Raw genomic sequence first — 15,305 nt, forward strand, 5'->3', positions numbered from 1 at the left:
AACCCAGCACGCCGTGCCCCCGACAGCAGGACAGCTTGCCAAGGAGTCCTCTGACCCGAGGGACACGCCTCCACGGGGCAGTGACGGCATTAACGTCCAAAAGCGGAGATCAGGGCCTGAACTTGCAGAGATAATTTGACAAGTTTTCTGTAATTAAAAGAGAGCGACACAGTGATACCTCGTCTCAAAATTAAAAAAAGCCCATCAAGCTGTTTCATGCCCTTAATCCCAGTACTCAAGAGAGCAGAGGCAGGAGGATCTCCCTGAGTTCCAGGCCAACCAGCACTACACGGACCCTGACCCTGTCTTTAAAAATGGAAATGTTTTGGGAGCACGGAGAAGGCTATTAACGGCAGTGAAGTTACACCACGCGGGTAGGTCAAGCGGCTCCCCGGGAAAGACACCTCGGGGCCACCCCACGACACCTCATCCAGGCTTCGGGAACGCCCCTTAGCGCCCATGGGCGGGGCAGAGGAAGAAACCGGCGGCGGCGCGCGCGAGATCGCCGCTGTAGCTCTCGCGATATTTCGAAGCCAAGCTCGCACGCGGCGTCTGAGAGCTTCAAGCCGGGGCCGGGAGGGCGAGCCGGTGCGGGAGGGAGACGCCCATTTTCCTGCCGTCGGAAGCCAGCGAGGGAGGGTGGTACCCACTCCCCCAGCCCAGTGTCCTGATGCCCAGCGTCAACGCCAGCCGCAAGGGTCAGGAGAAGCCGCGGGAGATCGTGGACGCGGCGGAAGTGGGTTTTCTTCTTCCACGGGTCGGGGCTCTCGCCGAGGGAGGGAGTGGGGCGGTCGGGGCGCTCGCTGCCTTGGGAGCCCCCCACCGCACTTTACCTGCAGGCCGCGGCGTGGAGTGGCGCGCCACACGCCTGGGCCCGCGGCCCGAGCAGCCTGGGACTGTTTTTCTTGAGAACCGTGGCCTAGGAAAAGCGTGTTCATGGGGAGGCGGCGGGGGAGGGGGGACGGGTTAACATGTGGCGCCCGTGAACCGGAAGTAGCCCCAGCGGGGCTCACATGAGCACGTCCTGCACGTAACACACCACTCCAGTCCCCGGAAATTTTTGATAAAGCATCGCTAATCGATATCCTCTCAGCCCTCATAATGTTCTGACAAGTAATGACAGCCCTTTGCAAAACTGGCTGCCAGTGTATTTAAGTGACTTTTCCTTGTGACAGCTGTGAACACATATTACCTTAATGTCCTTTCTCAGTGACCTGGTGATAACCCCCAGTGATGCTTAGCACTTTCCAGAAATCAGAGTTTGAAACCCTGCTTCAAGTTAGGTATATTGTACAAATTTTTAAACCTTAGTCTTTGGCTCCTAATTTTTTTTTTTTTTTTTTTTTTTGGTGGATGAATTCAACATTTGTGGTAACTACATCATAATTCACAATGTCAAGTTAATATTTGATTCTGATGAAATGTGAATACTGAAAAGATAACACTCTACTCGCCTTTGGTTCACACACTGCCACCAGGTTTCATTATGTGACGCTGTCTTTTTACTGTGCCCCAGGTGTTATTTCTCCTTAGATGTATGTATTTTACTAATATTCAAAACCCATAACATGTTTTATTTCGGTATATTTGTCAAAAGTGCTTCTCATATCGAAGAGAGAATTACAACAAGGCAATTAGAAAGATAGAAACTGTTCCAGACAGATCTTTCAAATCTACCTTATAAAAGTTATTCTTGGGTGCTGGTGTGTCTAATCGTATATGTTACCAGTGCACCCTCGTAAGTAGTATAGCTAGAAAATGTAGTACGAGGTCGATACTGTGCTAGGGTTCTATAGCTGTGTAAGTAGGAGAACCTTAAGATCACTTTAGAGGTAATGTGAGATGAAATGAAGGAGCACATATCTATGTATAAGTGTAGTTCAGGGGGCTGAGCTTAGGCCCCCTGTTCCTGACTTTATAATATACAACTTGATAACCCTGTCGTTGTCTCAGTCTTGTAGCCTCAGTCTGTTAGGAGGCTGGGTTTTGGAACTAGGAAGCAGGTGAATTTCCTGATGGTGTTTTACAAAAGCAAAGTTGTAGTTAGTTAGTGAATACCCAGCAGCTCCAGTTTCTCAGAACTGAACATCTGGTGCTTAGAAACCTTACCCAAAGCATTGGTTCTCTTTGAACATCTCTTCCTGTAATAGGAAGTTAATAAAACTGTAGCACTTCATCCTACTCCCTTCATGGGGGGAATTTATATCTCTCCTTTGAAGTAGATTAATCTCCTTTTAGAACAAGGTAGTTAAGATGCATTTTATGCATGTATAAATTATATGAGTGCTATTATGCATGATGCATTCATGCATATATAATGAATATATAACCAGAAACTGGGTGTTTTTTTTGCAGAAAGCACATATATAACTAAACAAATTCTCATATTTTAAAATGACTTTCAAATTAATAAAATGTTTTTGAAAATTAATGCAAATTCATTTATAGTTCTAGGTGCTTGTATTTATGTATTAATTAAAGTTATATTGCAAAAATCTTTTTTTCCCCTAGGATTATGCCAAAGAGAGATATGGGATATCCTCTATGATACAATCACAAGAAAAACCAGGTTGGTATCTTCCTTCTAATTCTAGGAGAACAATTCATGAAGTTTAAAATAGGATCACCTGAGGCATTGCTCCAAAGGAATAACTTTGAAAAATTTAAATGTCATTCATAACCCAATAGATACTACACACTCTATAAACATTGTCAGCTTGGAGTCCTAATCTACAAAAGAATATATTTCTAATTTTTATTTTTTGAGATAGAGTCTTGTATGTTGGTATACTCAGGTGGCCCTGAACTCTTGAGTATAGCTAAGAAAGACCTTTTACTTCTGACCATCTTCTTTCTCCCTCTGAGGGCTGATTTAGCCAGCATGCACCACCACTCCCAACCAGATTTTTGTATTTTCTTTTCTTTTTCTTTTTTTTTTTTTTTTTTTTGGTTTTTTTGAGACAGGGTTTCTCTGTGGCTTTGGAGCCTGTCCTGGAACTAGCTCTGTAGACCAGGCTGGTCTCGAACTCACAGAGATCCGCCTGCCTCTGCCTCCCGAGTGCTGGGATTAAAGGCGTGCGCCACCGTCGCCCGGCAGATTTTTGTATTTTCAAATCTATATTTTAATCCCTTCACCCCAGACAGTTTTTCTTTGTAGACCAGGCTGTCCCCAAACTCATAAAAATCCATTTGCCTCTGTCTCCTGAGTCCTAGGATTAAAGGTGTGCACCACTGCTGCCTGGCCAGATCTACCTTTTAAAACTTCAGACTGCTTTGTCTTCCCTCTTTCACAGTGTGTCTTTCCAGGCTTTGCATTGTGGATGAAGAAGTTGGCTTGGTAGTACTACTGTCAGTAATCCTCCTTCATGCTCTTTGCTTTTGACCTTGAGAACCATAGTGTTTTGTAAACACATTTTCTACAGCTGTATCTTTGCCTTATGAGACTAATATATTTAGAGGAGATAGATAGCATACATTTATAGTTTGACTTTTAGAATGTCCTCATAGGTATTATTCTCTAGTGTTGTTTTTACTTAATACCCAAATTTTCCTTTAATCAAATTAGTATATATTTAAAACAGTAAGAATGATTTCTGTGGCCAGGCGGTGGTGGCGCACACCATTAATCCCAGTGCTCAGGAGGCAGACGAAGGTGGATTTCTGTGAGTTCAAAGCCAGCTTGGTCTACAGAGAAAGTTCAAGACAGCCAGGGCTACACAAAGAAACCCTGTCTCGAAAAACAAAAAAAAGAATGATTTGTGAATGTTATTTCATAGAACTATTTCTACATAATAGTGACTCTGTAACCTTTTCCTGTTTGGGGAACTCTGGATAGATGTACGATTTTGGTTAATGTTAGGATACATAATGGTTAGAGTTTATCTACTGCCAGTGGTTCATATACCAACTATAGGTGTTGTAATAAGAGCGGCGGGGCTGCGTCCCCGGCACCCGGCCGCCCACATTGGCTAGCTTATGCCCTGAAATAATTACACGGAAACTGTATTCTTTTAAACACTGCCTGGCCCATTAGTTCCAGCCTCTTATTGACTAGCTCTTACATATTGATCTAACCCATTTCTAATATTCTGTGTAGCCCCACGAGCTGGCTTACCAGGGAGGATCTTAACCTGCGTCTGTCTGGAGTGGGAGAATCATGGCGACTCCCTACTCGGCTTCTTTCTCCCAGCATCCTGTCTGTTTACTCCACCCACCTAAGGGCTGGCCTATAAATGGGCCTAGGCAGTTTCTTTATTATTTAACCAATGACCTTCCTCCATCATATAGGAAATTGTATGAGCATCAAGCACAATTAGATTAAAGCAATGGTTCTCAACCTTCCTACTGCTGTGACTATTGTAGAGAGCCCCAACCATAAAATTATTTTTGTTGCTACTTCATAACTGTAATTTTGCTACTGTTATTAATCATAATGTAAATATCTGAAATACAGAATAATTTGGTATGCAGCCCCTGTGAAAGGCTCATCCAACCCCCAAAAGGTTTGTGACCCGCAGATTGAAAACCGCTGGATTAGAGACTGGAGCATCTTCAGTACTTTCTCTATCATTGCTTCCTTTATCACTGCCTCATTCTCTCCTATGAACCCATGCTAGCAGGAAAGGTGGTAACTGCAGCCCTGTGTCTACACTACCTGAGGCAGAGACTTTCAAGAGACTCTCTCAGCATTTATATATTCTAATCATTTATATATTCTAATCTAGATTACTCATTGTCCTGGAGAATGACATATTTACAACATATGACCATTTTCACAGCATGTACACAAATAATTGTTAGCTTTGGCCCAGACAGGTGAGGATATAGTTTATTTGGCCATTTAAAGACATTGAAATGTTCACATTGAAATGAAAGATTTGCAGTGTGCAACTTCTATGACTACAGTATAGACTGAATTAGAAGGAGAATAAAAGAACATATTGTAGTTTAAGCAAGAGACACCAGTAGCTTGGTTTAAGGTAGTGGCAAAAGTGGCAATGAAGATAGTAGAGAATCATATTTAGGAAGTGCAGTTCATAAAGGGGACATACTGCATACATAAAAACATCAAAGAAATTATTAAAGTAATACCAAGTTCTTAAGATAACTATCAGACAAATTATGACCATAAATCTGAATTTAAAATGGCTTTATTATGTATTACAGATAGAGTTTTGGTTCGAGTTAAAGACTTGACAGTAGAAAAGGCTGATGATGTTGTTTGGGTCCGTGCACGAGTTCATACAAGTAGAGCAAAAGGTAAGATTGGCTCAGTGGTTATAGCTCTTTTGCTAAGTATATTAATTAAAAAAAAAATCTTAGTGTGAGTGTTTTGCCTGCATCTGTGTCTGTGTGTGGATATGTATATGTATGAGTGCAGGTGCTTGCAGAGTCCAGACAAGGGCATTATATCTCCTGGGGCTGGAGTTGCAGGCATTTGTGAGCTGCCTGATGTTGGTGCTGGGAATGGAACGTGAGTCCTGTGAAAAAGCAGTACATACTCTGAACTGCTAATCCGTCTGTCTCTCCTATTCATATAGTATGTTCCTAAAGTTGTAATTATTAGATAAGAGAATTAGATTGGAAGAAGAAAGCCAAATGTTGCATTATGGTAGTCTAGGCCACGTGTGGCTATTTAAAATTTAATAGCTTTAGCTGGGCAGTGGTTGCACAGGCCTTTCATCTTCGCATTCCAGGAGGCAGAGGCAGGCAGATTTCTAAGTTTGAGGCCAACTTGGTCTTCAGAGAGAGTTCTAGAACAGCCAGAGCTACACACAGAAACCCTGTCTTGGGGGGAAGATTAAGTTTTGTTGTACTAGTTGTATATTGAACCATATGAGTGCTTCTTTCCTTTTTGGACAGTGCTTTTGGAAGATACAGCACTAACATTAACAGAAATATTAGAATTGTTCAAATCTCAACTTTTATGGAATAATGGCTTTGACCTACTCATCAGCATTTTCTAAAAATAGTAATGACATTTATATTTGTTACAACTTTGTAACTTCCTGCTTTTCAAATTTAATCATGCCTACAGGTATATGAAGTGGACAGAATAGACATTGCTAATTCGCTGTATAAAAGAGGAAACTAAAGTTTTGAAGCTGCTTGTCCAGTCTCATAGTGATTGGTAGAATATGAGCAGAATGTAAACTCTTCAGAAGAGTTTATTTAATGTGTCCCATGTTACATTTCTTAAAATTGTGTTTTAAAGTGTTTTTTTTATTACAGATAAATATATTTAGTCTATTATTTGAAAATTTTTGACATTTTATACCCATGCCTCTCTCTACCATTAATTACTCTTAAAGAGTAAAGAATAATTAGTGGTAGTATATTATTATTATTTTATTTATTTATTTATTTTCGAGACAGGGTTTCTCCGTAGCTTTTTTGGTTCCTGTCCTGGAACTAGCTCTTGTAGACCAGGCTGGTCTCGAACTCACAGAGATCTGCCTGCCTCTGCCGCCCGGCAAGTTTGTATATTCTAATATCAAATTCTTAAGTAAGTGAATATTGGTGTTGGACTTTGAGAAGTATACTAATAGTTTTAAATTTCTAAATAATGTTGATCTGTATTGGTGAAAGTTTGGGCCATTTATTCTACCAAGAGATAATCACATTGTAATTTATTGTCTTTTTCTAATTAAATGAGAGCCTACTGTTTGTTTTTTCTCTTTTTAAAAATTAAATTGTTAAAGATTTATATAATGTGTGTATTTGTGTGGGTATGTGCACATGGGTACTGATTACAGGTGTGAGCTATTGTATCTACCACTTTCTTTTTTATTTATTTTTTTGTGTGTGTGTTTGTTTTTTTCTTTGTAGGCAGGGTCTTTCCATGTAGTTCTAGCTACCTGGAACTCTATGTAGATTTGGCTGGCCTTCAACTCACAGAGGTCAACCTACTTTGCTAAGATTGAAGACGTTCACCACTATACCTGGTGAATCTTTTATTTTATTAAGCTATGTGACATGAGTGCTGGAAACTGAAATCTATTCTTCTGAAATAAACAAGTGCTCCTAGCTGCTGAGTCATCTGTCCAGCCCCATGTTTGATTTAGCTAATGGAAAGATGGAAATGCATGCTCGTGTAAGCCTGGACCAAGACTTCAGACCTATTCTCCCTGCTTTTAAAGATTTTCTCTTCCATGTTTCTTTGTTTTGTTATTTATTTGGGGTTTTGTTGTTTTGTGGAGGTTTCTTTCTAATTTTGTGTCTTTGGGTGCAGGTGTCTTTGGAGGCCAGAAGCAATAGATCTCTAGCTAAAGAATTACACATAGTTGTGAGTTGCCAGATTGGATGCTGGGAGTGGGACTCAGATTCTCTCATGACACATTCTCAACAACTGAGCCATCTCTCTATAGTTTCTTTATTCAGACTTTAAATACCTCAGTGAAGCTGAGAGTGGTGGTGCACATCCGTAATCTCAGTAAAATAGGGATTCCAGTTTGAGGCCAGCCTGGGTATGTAGGTCTCAAAAAAAGTTTGAGCCTTTTCCTGTGGGAGCAGCCGGGTTGAGAGGAACATGGCCCTCTTTTCTCCCCATCATGGCTTGTACCTGTCCCCTCATATCGGTGTACTCTGAAAAGGGGGAGTCACCTTGCAAGAATGTCACTTTGCCATTCGACTGCATATTGTGAACTTTGTTCACCCAAGCTTGAGGAAAAACAACAGACAGCCCTAAGCCATCAGTGAATTATCAGGTCATCAGACCAATGCTGAGTTTTGGGGTACTGGCAGAGCTGTGGCTCAAATTCCAAGAGTTGGAGGTGGTGGTGCTCATTGTTCTGGCCAGGCTGCCTTTGGAAATATGTGTCACGGAGGCCGCATGTTTGCACCAACCAAAACCTGGCATCTTTGGCACCACAGAGGGAACACAACTCATAAGTGATAACACCATCTGTTCTCCCCTGGCTGCCTCAGCCTTACCAGCTTTGGTGATATCTAAAGGTCATTGAGGAAGTTCCTGAATTCCCTTTGGTAGTTGAAGAAAAGCTTGGAGACTGTAGCTCTGGAGTTGCATGTAGGCCTGTTTAGTTAATGAAACCTACAAACTTATGGAGTGAGTAATAAGAGTTTTCATTCTTCTATGTGAATAGTAATGTTATGAATGTCTTTATGACTGTTTACATATTTAATTTTCTTAACATACATCCTAAGAAATGTATTTATTGAGCCGGGTGTGGTGGCGCATGGGAGGCAGAGGCAGGCAGATCTCTGAATTCAAGGCCATCCTGGTCTATAGAGCAAGGTCCAGGACAGCCAGGGCTACATAGTAAGACCCTATCTCACCAAAAAAAAAAGTATTGACTAGACAGTGTTTTTAAGCTTTAAAAAAAAATTACAGAGTATATTTGATAGTTTTCATTCTTTTGTTTTTAAGAATTTTAACTAAAATATAATTATATTGTGCCCATTGTGAGACCGCCCTTCATTACTTTTAGTCAAGTTTACTTTCGACCAGCTATCGTGGGGTGCTTTGTAACTCTACCAAGCATTAAATATTCTTTTTTTTTAAATTGTCTCATGTGAGAAGTAAATAATGTGTTGCCATCATTTGCTTCAACTTCCGTTACTCTTATGCTCATAAGTAACATCTTGTTCCTTATATTTCTTTTCCTTTTCTTTCATGTTACCTATTTTGAATTATTACCTGGTTTTTTGATGGGGAGTATTTCAATGTTCTTATCTCAAGTCCTTAAGAACTTTATATATTAACCCTATTAACTGTTGTTCAGGTCCCCTAGAACTGGAGTTATATGTGAATTTGAGCTGCTACATGGGTGGTGGGGCTTAAACTTATATTTGGGAAAGCAGCCAGTGCTCTTAACTGCTGAGCCATCTCCAGCCACTGTTCTATTGTTTTAAGGGTAGTTTTTCCTTTATTGTATTATTTAGTACTTATTCCCATTGTTTACTGGTTTTCTTATTCCCATTGTTTACTGGTTTTCTTCTTGAAGCACGCTAGGTCCTGAGCATGCTCTGCCAGTGAGGTTCTTTGTCCTGATTTTTTTGTTGTTATTTTTGGTTGTCTAGGGTTTTATTTGGTTTTGGAGATAGTCTTCTGTAGCCCAGGGTGCCCTTGACCTTGACTGTGGGTTATCTTGTTCACCTCCAGAGTTCTGGGATTATTGGTGTGAACCACCACCACACCCAGCTTTATTCAATTATTCTCCCTTGACTGGATTCCACTTAGAGTCTCTCTGTAACCCCATTCTTACTTCTTAGGCTCTACAGATGTGGCAGCTTCTATGTGGGTGTACTCTAGGATTAGAACAGAGTGTGCTCAGAGACAACTCTCACCAACTCCTTTCATGTCTGTAGTAGGAGGCCACTTGTTCATTTCCCTGCCGCCCAGACTCCCAAAATAATTACACAGAAACTATATTAATTAAATCACTGCTTGGCCAATCACTTAAGTGTATTGCTAGCTAGCTCTTAATATCTAGGATTAATGCATTCCCAGTATTTTATATTTTACTACAAGGCTCGTGGGTCCCAGCTGGCAGCTTGCATCTTTCCCCTCTAAACTCTGCCTTCCTTCTCCCAGCATTCAGTTTAGTTTTCCCTGCCTAGCTCTACTCTTTTGCCCTATTATAGGCCAAGACAGTTTCTTTATTAACCAATAGTATTCACAGCGTACAGAAGGGAATCCCACATCACAGGTCTGTGGCCTTTTTGTTTTGTTCGTTTGTTTTTGTAGTAAAGGGGATTGTGTCTAATAAATTAAGTTTTTTGTTTTTTTTTTTTTTTAAATATACTTTGTCCTTCGTGATTTCTTTTCAATAGTAGATGTGTCAAATCTTGGGATGTTTGTTTCCTTCTGTGTTAAACTCCTAGACTTTTCCCATAGTTTCCTTACTCTGTATGTTGAATGCAACTCCCAGCCCCCCAAGGGTGGCATCTTGAATGTGTTCAGTTTTATTATTAGCCCTGACTTTGCTTCTGTGCCTTGTCTATGATTGTGTAATATTTTTTTAAATATTTTAAATAAAGTTTATTTACTTCATTTTATGTGTACCGGTGTTAAGGTGTCAGATCCCCTGGAACTAGATCTTCAGACAGTTATGAGCTGCCATGTGGGTGCTGGTAACTTAACCCGGGTCCTCTGGAAGAGCAGTCAGTGCTCTTAACCGCTGAGCCATCTCTCCAGCCCCATTTTTAAAATGTGTAGCCCAGGCTGGCCTCAAACTCATGATCCTCCTGCCTCTGCCTCCTTCAGCAAATCCTACCGGCGTGCGCCACCACAACCAGCGATTGTGTAATATTTTTAAAAATTTGTTGTTCTTGTCTTTTTTCTGACCTAGAAAGACTACTCATTGGATAAAGTGCCTACTACCTAAACACAGGGTCCTAAGTTCAGCTCCATAGAACCGCCCTTAAAAGCCAGACCCTGGCATACATCTGTAACCCCATCACTGAGGTGAGGGAGGTGAAGACAGGTGGGTTCCTCCAGGCTTGCTGGACAGTATAGTCAAAACAGCAAACTTTAGGTTCAGAGACTGTCTCAAAAATAAAAGATGGAGGGCTGGCAAGATGACTTGGTGGGTGAGGGTGCTTGCCACCGAGCCTGACAGCCTGAGTTTTTTCCTGGGACTCCACATGATCAAAGTAGGAAACCACCTCTTACAGGTTGTCCTCTGATTTCAGTGTGCATACCGTGACAGGTGTGTGTGTGTGTCTGTGTGTAGGGGGTGCTATTGAGGAAAGGCATCATGAAATCATCAATCTCTGGCCTCATACGTGTGTCTATGTAGGCAAATACATAAGCCCACACATATGTGCATGCACCATATACATATTTTTTAAAAATCTTTCTAATTAGGAAAGATTTTGTTTAATATTGAAAGGGTTTTATTTTGTGTGTGTGTGTGTGTTGTGGTGGTTCTTTTGTTTCTGAAAGTTTCTCTATGTGTTCCTGACTGTCCTGAAAATCATTATGTAGATAAAGTTGGCTTAACCTCACAGGGCAGGGTGCAAAGATTAAAGGTGTGTACTACCATGCCCAGCCTATTGAAAGATGGGAAGAGCAGAATTCCCTGTAATTTCATCATTTGTTACTAGCCACATTTTGGTGTAGTTTTTCCCCCTATATAATCAATCTTACTATACTTCTTTTTTGTTTTTTTTGTTTTTTGAAACAGTGTTTCTCTGTGTAGCTTTGGTGCTTGTCCTGGAACTAGCTCTTGTAGATCAGGCGGGCCTCAAACTCACAGAGATCTGCCTGCCTCTGCTTTCTGAGTGCTGGGATTAAAGACATGCGTAACCACCACCCAGCCTGTTTGGGGTGTTTTTTGTTTGTTTTGTTTTGTTTTTTGTGATCACTTTTCATGAAAATGTCTTCTGAATATTTATCTTCATATTCTCAGCATCCAGTATAAGTTATCCATCTGCAAAATGGGAATGATGCAGCCCTCAAATAAGATACCAATATTAGAAATGCTGTTAATGGTAAAAAAAAATAGTGGTTAATGTTAAGGGACTCTGCCTTGACTTTAAATATGTATTTCTCAAATTATAAAAGAAAACTAAACCTTCAAGAAGTGTGCTAGTCTCCATTTTGCAGATGAAGAACAGAGACCTACAGTTGTTTAATAGTTTTCCTGAGACCACTTTGTAGAAGTGATAGGATATGGTCCCTGGCCTTCAGATTTCAAAATTTTCCCGGGTGGTACTGACCCACACCTTTAATCCCAGACTCATCCCTAGTCCAGAGAGCGAGTTCCAGGACAGCCAGGGCTGCACAGAGAAACCTATCTTGAAAAATCCATCCAACCAAACAAATAAAACAACAGGTTTTGAAATCTTTATTCAACCAAATCATTAGGTGGACTGTTAATCCTTAGTGCTGACCCTTTGATGCCCCTCAGAACTCCATTTATTAAGGGTCTTTGTGCTGTTTTAGAGCTCTATTTTATTGCTGGGTAACTTTGTAATGCAAAGAGGACTGAGCTGCTTCTGTCTGAACCACTTCAGCAGCTAAAATGCTGTTTCCCGAGTTATATAAGCACACCACCTTCCATTTCTTGCTGCATTGTGTTCTAAGTGGGACAAAATCCAGCTATGGGTTCTGTAGTATTATACTTAGATAATGTTGTTTTGATGGTGTGCAAATTTCAGGGGTAAATTTTTATTATCCAATACCTTAAAATGCCTTTGAATTTGTTTAGTTTTAACATGTATCTGAATCATACTGTAAAACAGGAAAGTAATATCTTTATTTGTGATAAAAATCTGTTGATTATGTGACTACAGAGCCAATAAATTATAGCTCTTTTGACTTTTCCTTCAACCTGTCTTTTTTAATTTTTAAATTTTTTATTTTTCTTTTGTAGTTATGTAGACCAGGTTGGCCTCGAATTTACAGAGATCCACCTGCCTCTGCCTCCAACGTGCTAGGATCAAAGGTGTGTACCACCATGCCTGACTAACCTGTCTTTTTAAAATTTGTGATTGTACTCTGGTATACGTTTTAAAATTCTGTGTGTTGAAAATAGTAGCTATCTGCTTCCTTTGTTGTTGTTGTTGTTGTTTTGGCAAGCTAATACTTAACATAATAAAATAATGAAAAAACATAGGCTTGTGATGTTTCATAAGACAATCTGATGAGAAAAGTGGTCTTGGAAATATTAATTCATTTTTATGAGGAAATGGTTTTCTAGAATTTGATCAGAGACTTAAAATGATCTGCTTTGGAGGAAGAGGGATGTATGTCACGAGGATGTATAAGTAATATTTTTCAGGTTAAGAAATGATAGCTCTCTTTAAAAGAACAGGAAGCAAGAGACCCATAAGATGTAAAAATAAAACTGGTTATAAGACTTTTAAAAAATGGTGTTTTATTTTAAAAAGGAAAATTGCTTAAATTTTTTAAATGTGTGACTATCACAGAGGACAGAACTGGGAAAATGGAATGTGAAAGTCTTGTTAGTCTGTGTGCTTTGGTAGGGAGAACTCTGTGGATGGACCACCCCCAAAGAGCACTTGTATTCTGACTCGTAAACACTTTATTAGCACTTGTGATTGCATGATTGAAGCTCCCATGGTAGTTAGCTCAGGGTCTTTGCCAGTAGGACATAGGAGCTATTTGTTGAATGGTGAAAGTCATCAGAAACAACTTGTAATTGTTCAATGTTACAAAATAATCTTCTAGATTTATGTATCTCTCTCTGTAAATTGGTAATTTACCTATGTTCTCAAAAGAAACCTGTCAGATACATTTTATATTATTCGTAGGAACTGCTGTTGAAGCTTGTCAGTTACCTGTGGGTATTTTGGCTGTGGAAGCTGATAAATAACACATGCATATACCTGATGAGTATTTAAATTTTGACCTAATTTTAAAAGTAGAGAAGCTTTTTCCTTTGTAAAACCTGAAATAATATGTTCCTAATGTCCCATATTCTTTGTGTCTCCTGCAGGGAAGCAATGCTTCTTAGTCCTGAGGCAGCAGCAGTTTAATGTCCAGGCTCTTGTGGCAGTGGGGGACCACGCGAGCAAGCAGATGGTTAAATTTGCTGCCAAGTAAGTAAGCAATTATATCCTGTTGTCAGAATAAACAATGGTGGGAACCAAGACTCCCAGGGGTTTGGACCATTTTCATACATTAACATCAATGCTTCGTTTGTTTAAAAATGTAGTTATTTAAATTGTCAGTTCAGTGTTGCTTGAATACATTAAACTTACAAAAGAGAAAATATGGAGCACAGGCTTGTGATTCATTTGGAACTGCTGAAGCTGCACTCTTCACAGACAAGTCACATTACTTTCAAGTAGAGCGACAAAAAGCCTGGCATCCTCAACAGGGCACAGCAACTTGATTTTGTTGTGTTTGTCGAGCTTTGTTTCCTCCACTACCCCCCCTTGAGATTTGCATAATGAGCAACAAGTTTTCTAACTGAATAATAAAAGAACGTAAAATAAGACAACGTACTTTTGCAGATGATTCCTTCCCGAAGGAAGTCAGACATGTATTAATAATGTTACAACTTTTAACTTTGTCACCAAAGAGTTAGGGGGAAAAAAAGAAATAAAACTTGCTTTTTTTCCTCCAGCTGCAAAGGTATTTGCTGTCTAGCTCAAAGCTCTACAGAAGCACATTATTTTGTTTTGTTTGGCTTGCAAGAAATAGTATGTTGAGGTAGGAAAGAAGGTAGAGGGTGCTCTGACTCTAACGTAATGAGAGTTTCATTTGTGGCTCATGATGCGACTGTTTCATTAGCTGTTTTTCTTAATTAGTGTTCCCATGATAATAATGAAAGAAGACATAGGGAAATGGATGAATGGCCTACATTTTAAGTAATAATATTCCATAGATGTAGGTGTTTTTAAAATAAATCTAAAGCAATACTGTGTTTTTCTATTGTTGAAAAACATCTTTGTTTTAGATGCAGGCTTTTTAAATTTTTTAAATTTATTTTTTTGTTTGTGTGTATGAGTGTTTTGCTTACATGTATGTATGTACGACACATGTGTGCCTGGTGCCAAAAGACCAGAAGAGGGCATCAGATGCTCTAGAACTGGAATTACAGATGGTTTTGAGCAGCCATGTGTGGGTTCTGGGAACTGAGCCTAAGTCCTCTGCAAGAATAGCAAGTACTGTCCACCCCTTAGCCATCTCTCCTATCCCTAGATGTATATCTTCAAAGACTCGTTAGCATAAATGGAATCATGAATTCTAGAATTAGAAAGAGACTAGCATGATCTAATGTGACATCTGAATTTGTTTTGGACTCACCCTGGCCCCAAGACAGTAAAGTGCTCAGCAACTAGAATTGGTTTAGAGACTTACTTAGATCAGTTTTATTATTACATAGTAATACCTGTATTTATGTTTGAAATTTTCAGCTCCATGAGTTTTATAACTCAGTGGTAAATTTAGTAGTTAGTTCCATGTGTGTGGTAGCCCCACTTGTTCCTTGGTCTTAGACCGCTGTCAGAGACCCACTCTGGTCTTGTAGTCGTTAGGTTTGTTTTCGTAGCGTGTACTTGGGAAATACGTTCTCCACCCAGCATCTGAAGGTCAATGTGTGTACCACATCTACGTAGGTGACTCTGGTTCCTATTAATAAGCTGTGTCTACATAGAAAACCTTCTGTACAAAAGGAAAGAGATGGCCACGGAAATCACCGTTGTCATGATGAATTATATTTAATATATTTAAAATACTAGGTAAAATTCAACCTCAAACAAAAAGATATATGGATTTTTGTCTTTTATACATTATTTAGTTCTGGGGAACTAATCAGCTGACAATTTTACATTGCGCCTACTTCTATTACATTGCTATAACTTCAGTGTTA

The 15,305-nt window shown here is 39.8% G+C and overlaps 1 protein-coding gene across 1 annotated transcript in view; it reads left to right on the forward strand.

Moving 5' to 3' along the window:
• Positions 1-542: 542 nt before the first annotated feature.
• Dars1 (aspartyl-tRNA synthetase 1) overlaps positions 543-15,305 on the forward strand; it is a 65,780-nt gene continuing 51,017 nt past the window's right edge. The window contains exons 1-4 of the mRNA XM_057770144.1: positions 543-736; positions 2,512-2,569; positions 5,167-5,259; positions 13,425-13,527. Of these exons, the coding sequence (XP_057626127.1) occupies positions 671-736; positions 2,512-2,569; positions 5,167-5,259; positions 13,425-13,527 (320 nt within the window). The 5' untranslated portion in view covers positions 543-670. The remainder of the gene's footprint in view (positions 737-2,511; positions 2,570-5,166; positions 5,260-13,424; positions 13,528-15,305) is intronic.

Source organism: Chionomys nivalis, chromosome 5, assembly GCF_950005125.1.
Source record: "Chionomys nivalis chromosome 5, mChiNiv1.1, whole genome shotgun sequence".
NCBI classification, from domain to species: domain Eukaryota; kingdom Metazoa; phylum Chordata; class Mammalia; order Rodentia; family Cricetidae; genus Chionomys; species Chionomys nivalis.